Raw genomic sequence first — 6352 nt, forward strand, 5'->3', positions numbered from 1 at the left:
TATTATATTTTGTATTTAAGATGTACATTTTTTTTCGTGAATATACATTAATTTAGTAATCATATATTTATAACTTATATTGTAAATAATTTATATATATATATATATATATATATATATTTAGTTTAGATACTTACAAAAATAAAAAATATACGTTTTGTAAGAACATCATAGAATTCATGTTTGATAAAATAAATTAATATTTACAAATATAATGTCATAACATTATTCAAATGTTTGACAAAACTAATCTATCAATTCTAACTAAAAAATGAACGACATGCAATGTGAGCCAATACTACTAAAACAAGTAAATTGAAACCATGAATATAACACAATTTCAAAATTAAAAAAAAAATAATATAGTTTAACATAGGTCAAATTCCAACATAATAATAGTAAGTTCCAGTGCAACTTAATAATTAGAAACATGATAAGTTTATAACCACATTCAACAACGAAATTCCACTTTAGTTGTATCACTTATTATATGTCAAGTTTGTTAATGACTCCTTATTTATAATATTAGGAGGTGTAGTTTAAAAAAAATAGAATAATAAAATAAATAAAAAATAAAATATAAGCAATTACATTGTCTTTCCGGAAATGTTAAACAAAAGTTTTTCCCTCGCATCTCGGTCACTTTTACTTTTTCGTTAAGGGGAAAAAAAGATCTCTTTTTTTTTTAGATTCGAAATTCTTCGTTTTTTTTCTCCCAATTTCCCACTCTTTCTGTTAGGCAAAACCTCACCGGATTGCCTATTTGTCTATCTGTCTGGTGAAGAGAGAATGGAAGAGACTCTCAATAGGGGAATCACAAGAAGTAAATATAGAGAAATAAAAGATAAATAATGTACAAAGAAAAATATATTTTAAAATTTCAAAAGAAATTAAAAAGTAAAAATAAAATTAAAAAATTGAAATAATAGAATTAAAAAGTTATAAAAAATAAATTAAAATAAAAACAAAAACGAAATAAACTAAAAAGCAACGTTGCAATTATACAGTGTAATTAACACCAAGTCTCACCTCCCCCTTGAGAATTGGTGAGTGTAATTACACCCCTCCAATTACACCCAATTCCATACTGACCAAGTAATTACTTGGCCAAACAAACATGCCAAATTGGATAATTACACCCAATTGCACCCAAATCCATTTCCAAGGTGACTTTCCAAACAAGCTCTAAAGAATAACACTCCAGGTAGACGTGAAAGAAATTATTGTTTTATTACAAGGAATGGATGCGTAAAATTACGGGGAACAGCTTTCATAGAGAATCATGAATAAAAATTTCTTGAAATAAGAATGGTTCTCTGATAAAGTGGTTCGATTTTGAGTCAACATCTTCAATTATACTGCCAAGTGCCAAGATAAGAAAGAGAAAAGCCAATTTAGAAAATTTCTTCACTGACTTCAGGGCTTTCGAACCTGATATTTGGGAAAGCACCAATCATTGTAAATAAATGACCAATCTTAAAATCGGGCCAATGAGGCATAGTCCAAATAGTTCCACTCAGATGCCATAACCATAACAAAAAATAGTGCAGTTCAATTCCGGCAACGTATTATTATGTGTAGGTTTTCTCTGATTATATATTGGTATTTGTCTCATTATTGGTTCATTACTGATTCTGTCCTATCCTAAATATAAGTAATTGTTCTTGACAAACTGAATCTGAACTTCGAACTGTTTATGATACATATCTATCGATATTCTCCCCACTTACCCCCCGAGAAAATGGACAGAAATGATCAGGAAAAGCAGACAAACTAGAGAAACGAGGTCAGTACACTTAATTAAAAGAGGACAAATATTTCAGGTGCAAAAAATTAGAGACAGCATTTGAGGAAAAATAGAGAGTTATGCTGTCCGCGAGAAGAAATGATTTAACTTATAGCGTATTATTTTAGTTGTAAAAAAGTTAGATTAATTTTCTTTTCTCGGCCTTTCAAGTACTTCAATAGGTTCAACCCAAAATATCTTCAGCTGCCAAATGATGCAAATTAAGGTAAACAAAGAACAGTTCTCAATTCGCTGTTATTTTCCTACTCCTATCAATCAAACTGTAACTGGGTTAACGTCCAATCTTGCTCCAAATAAATTAATCTAGCCCTCAAGTTAGAAGGATTAAGTTGTGCACAGACTTGACAACTCGCGGTAATATTCTAGAAGAATCGAAAAGAGCATTGTGCTATGCAAGTTTTAGTTCGAACAATAAACAGCTATACAGCGACACCAACCATAAGGGAAACAATGACATCACCAGGTGATTCCCCCCAAATCAAACAAGGCCTTTCAATAAACAATTCTATGGAGATTATTGGCAACTCCCAACCTCAGTTTTAAACACAATCCTAGAAATCTAACATGGGATCAAAAATCATATTCATGCATAAGAAAAAGACCAAATTATCATGAATTCAAGGATAGATGATCAATAACAATATCATATGCAACATGCCAACAACCATGGTGTTTCACCTAAATCAACAAATTATGCACAAAAACCTACTGCTTTGATATTTCAGAGCAAGTGGGAATCGCTGATGAAGATTTCCATCTGTATGTGACAATTGCAAAACAAAAAAAAAAATGACACACCAAAGAATAAAGTCGAGCCAACTTGCACAGCTATTTGAGCACTCGTACAAAGGCAGGTCATCATCTGCTTTCTCAACAAAAGGAAACCTTAGCTCAAACTCATCTTAGCTCCTCTGTATTGAATTTATTCCATGCTTCCTGCAGTCAAATTCAGGATCTAAATTCAGAAGAGTGTAGCTGAGATGGTTCCTATGCATATTATAGGATATGACGGATAGCAGTACTCACTCCCGCTAGAGAAACACAATCCCCAACTGAGTCACAGACTAACGATTGGCACATTTGAAATGTAGTACTAGATATTGTCACATAGTCTGTGGGTGACTGGGTGTATACATTACATAGAGTGAATTTCAGTGAGTGACAAAAAGGAAAGGATGTAGTATTTCCTTCCCAGCAGAGATGGAAATATAAAGATGTAGTTATTTCCCAAGAGAGACGAAAGCACGTCAGGAGTAACCAGTAATATTTTTCTTTATATTTCTCCCCCTAATCTACTGCCTTCATATTTCATCATTTGCATCATCCTTATGGAATGTGTATGGATCCATACAATTAATACAGCCAGAAGCTCTTGCAGTGGAAAGGTTTCAACTTTGGTGTCCAAATTGAGCAGCTAACTGTTATTTCTCTACTCTCCCCCTCCCTGACCAGACACTCTGCCTCCATTTCCCAGAAGACAGCAAAACCTTTTTGCCTTGTTTGATGTTTCCTATTAAAGTCTATTGCTTTTGCTTTGTCGCATTTAGAAGTTTCCGAAAATATGAGTTGAATTTTTGTACAAATCAAGCTTCTACTGCTGTTATTCAGTATGACGATTATTCAAATTCATATTGTTTGACAAATAGCAAACTTTAAATTCTACATTTTCAAATCCTTTACATTACAGTTCTTGAAAATGATCCTGAGTTGCAATATCTAAACTCAAACACCAACTCTGAAATTGAAATTTGCTCTTTATATTCTAATTTCTTAACTATTTCAGGCCCCTTCAACCAACAATGCTTCAATGCAGTCATTATTTGCAAGTAAGCAAAAATCATAATTACACACCGGAAAAAGACTATATTGCGTTAGCAGCAGCATTTATGATATGGATCAGTAGTTATCCACTAATTATCAGGTTTGTTTGAGTTAAACTTATAACGCATCGTTAATGCACCTAGTATATTAAGTGAATGTTCTTCCCCAGTATCATATTTGAATCATATCAAACCCTAACTAATCGACAGAATAAGAACTTTTAACAAGACCACAAGCTATAGCAACAAAATCAAATTTTCATACAAAAAGGTGAAGTCTTGAACATTGAGTTGGTTGAAGTTACGCATTTTCTCAGAGAAAATGACAAACGGTTCACTCTAAGGCAGCAAAACTTTTAGGGGTCATTTGGTTCACGGGATAAAGGATATAATCCTGTGGATGAAATGTGGGATTCTTTAATTCCGTGTTTGGTTGAATTTTTATTTCTCATATAAGCAATCCCGAACTTAGCTAGACCACGATTTTGTTATTATCTTTACACCATATTCAATGTGGGATAACAATCCGGGGAAAAAACGACAAAAGTGCCCTTCTCTAAAATCCTTTAAAAACGCCAAGGTTTAAAAAAAGTTTATCCAAGTTTATCTATTATAAAACCAAACACATGTATTATATAATACCCGTATATCCCATTTTTAAGTCATTGAACAATACATCTACCATAAACAATGTATCCACTAAATAATTTCGTTAAAGTTTAATGATGTAGATACGTTTCCATGGTTTGATCCCCACATAATAATCGCAGTATAACTTGTATGCAAACCAAACGAACCCTTACAAACCTTATTACCATTTGCTCTATAAAGGGGCTGGCCATACCATGTACCTAATATATCCACATATTTTACTCCAGTTAAGGGGCCATTTGGTTGGCCGCATTAATAAGAAAATCCCTGCATGGCATAAGTAATAGTATAATATTTGGTTGGCCACATAAGAAAAGATAATCTCTCAACAATTAATGCATTGTTTCGTCGACCGTGTAAGGATAAATCCATGCATATGCAATGTTTGGTTGGTGGTGTTAAACTTAATACCAACATACCTAATGAGCGAATCTATGTATTATTTTATGCACGAAAGAGTGTGGAATAAGCTATATGTATCCACAATATGTGGATAACACTATCTAAAGACATAAATGCCTTCGAAGTAGTAATTTTTGCACAACATTTTATGTTTTTACCATTCCCACATAATAATCCCTACATTAAAAGTTACGGCAGACACAATCCCTACATTACAATCCATAAATAACTAGTACGCAAACCAAACAGCCCTTACTTCTACAGCTCCTTTGTAGCTTCCCATATGCATATATGATGTATGCATCGCAGCCTTGCGGTTGCTTAAAATATAATGATGAAGCGTACTTGTTGAACATATAAACGACAGGAATGAAGATTAAAGAATGTGAGCTTAACAACTTATTAAACATATACAGTTACCTTCAGAAGATCAAAAACCTTCTCAGCAATATACTTTTGCCGAACTGTGGCCCCTTTTTGTTGAACTTTGTCTGGGTGAACACATAAGGTTGCCCTGTGATAAACTTTTTTGACAGATGTGGAAGTGATCAAATCGGTCAAAGAAACTGGCTGCCAACCGCATTCAGTCCACAATACCTGCACAGCATTTAAGTTGCGAAGAACTACTTCATGACACTGGATGCCATATTTCAAAATTGTAAATACTATGGTCATAACTAAGTGAACTTCGTAAAAGCCCATACTTACTGGCTATATTATAAGATATAGTTGTGCATTCAATAGTTTCATACTACTTCCTTCATGACACTAGATGCCATATTCTATTGCAAATACAATGGTCATAGCTAAGTGAAATGTGCAAAAGCCCATAACTACTAGAAATATAATGAAAAGATACCAACAGAAGAAACATGTATGAAATATCATCCCCTTCTAACGTTTGCATTGCTGCTTTGTGTATGACGATCCATGAAATACTGGATTTGAATGGAAGGGCATCAATTTCTCACAGCAATAGATCAGAAATAACAGATTCAACCAGACTACACGGCATCGAAGATAAAAGACAGGTAATCTAATGAATACTGATATGATGCAAAGCTAGAGAAACCATTAAACTGGCAAACAAGGTAGAAAGATGATGCACAAAAAATTACATTAGTGTTGGGGAGCTACCCCTATCTACAATTGTAAGAAGCAAATCTAGCGCAGTTTTGCCTCCTTAGATATAGCGAAATTTAAGGACTTCTAAGGATCAAGCTTGATTCCCTTTTTACCCAACAACAGAAATTAAGCGTTGATTTATGGATTGGATCAAACTAATTTCAGAAAATATCTAAACTGGCTTGAGAGATAGTAGATTAAATCTAATTATGTCTTGCAAGATTCTTAATAGATCTAAGTGGACTTCAAGATTTGCTGATTACATACATGTTGCAGTGATGACAGCAACGCGCGGAGGTTGCCTTCTTTCCCAGTAGCCCAACGTTTTATATCATAGTCCAGCATCTCAGCAAGCCTCTGCAAAAAATCAAAGGAAATTAGCTATACAGAATGTTTGAGCAGGTTGAATGCATAATGTGAATTTCAATTAAAAGATAAAGCAAACAGGAGAGAGAAAAGATTTTTCTTTCTTTTGGGGGGTTTGGGGGGGGGGGGGGGGGGGTAGGGAGGGACGGCGAAAAGGCGAAAGTGGGGGAGGGTACTACGT

At 33.9% G+C, this 6352-nt stretch overlaps 1 protein-coding gene across 2 annotated transcripts in view; it reads right to left on the reverse strand.

Moving 5' to 3' along the window:
- Positions 1 to 2374: 2374 nt before the first annotated feature.
- The window catches only part of LOC109212396 (auxilin-related protein 1), a 9048-nt gene continuing 5070 nt past the window's right edge, over positions 2375 to 6352 (reverse strand). Inside the window, exons 6-9 of one of the 2 annotated variants that reach the window (XR_002065844.1) lie at positions 6073 to 6162; positions 5101 to 5277; positions 4435 to 4545; positions 2375 to 2743 (exon numbers count right to left, since the gene is read on the reverse strand). Coding sequence is in view for 1 of the 2 variants with exons in the window: in XM_019376037.1 (XP_019231582.1) it covers positions 2705 to 2743; positions 5101 to 5277; positions 6073 to 6162 (306 nt within the window). In the remaining variant the exon portion in view is untranslated. The remainder of the gene's footprint in view (positions 2744 to 4434; positions 4546 to 5100; positions 5278 to 6072; positions 6163 to 6352) is intronic. The other variant, XM_019376037.1, reaches the window with a different exon arrangement.

This window comes from Nicotiana attenuata, unplaced genomic scaffold (genome assembly GCF_001879085.1).
Source record: "Nicotiana attenuata strain UT unplaced genomic scaffold, NIATTr2, whole genome shotgun sequence".
Classification (NCBI taxonomy): Eukaryota; Viridiplantae; Streptophyta; class Magnoliopsida; order Solanales; family Solanaceae; genus Nicotiana; species Nicotiana attenuata.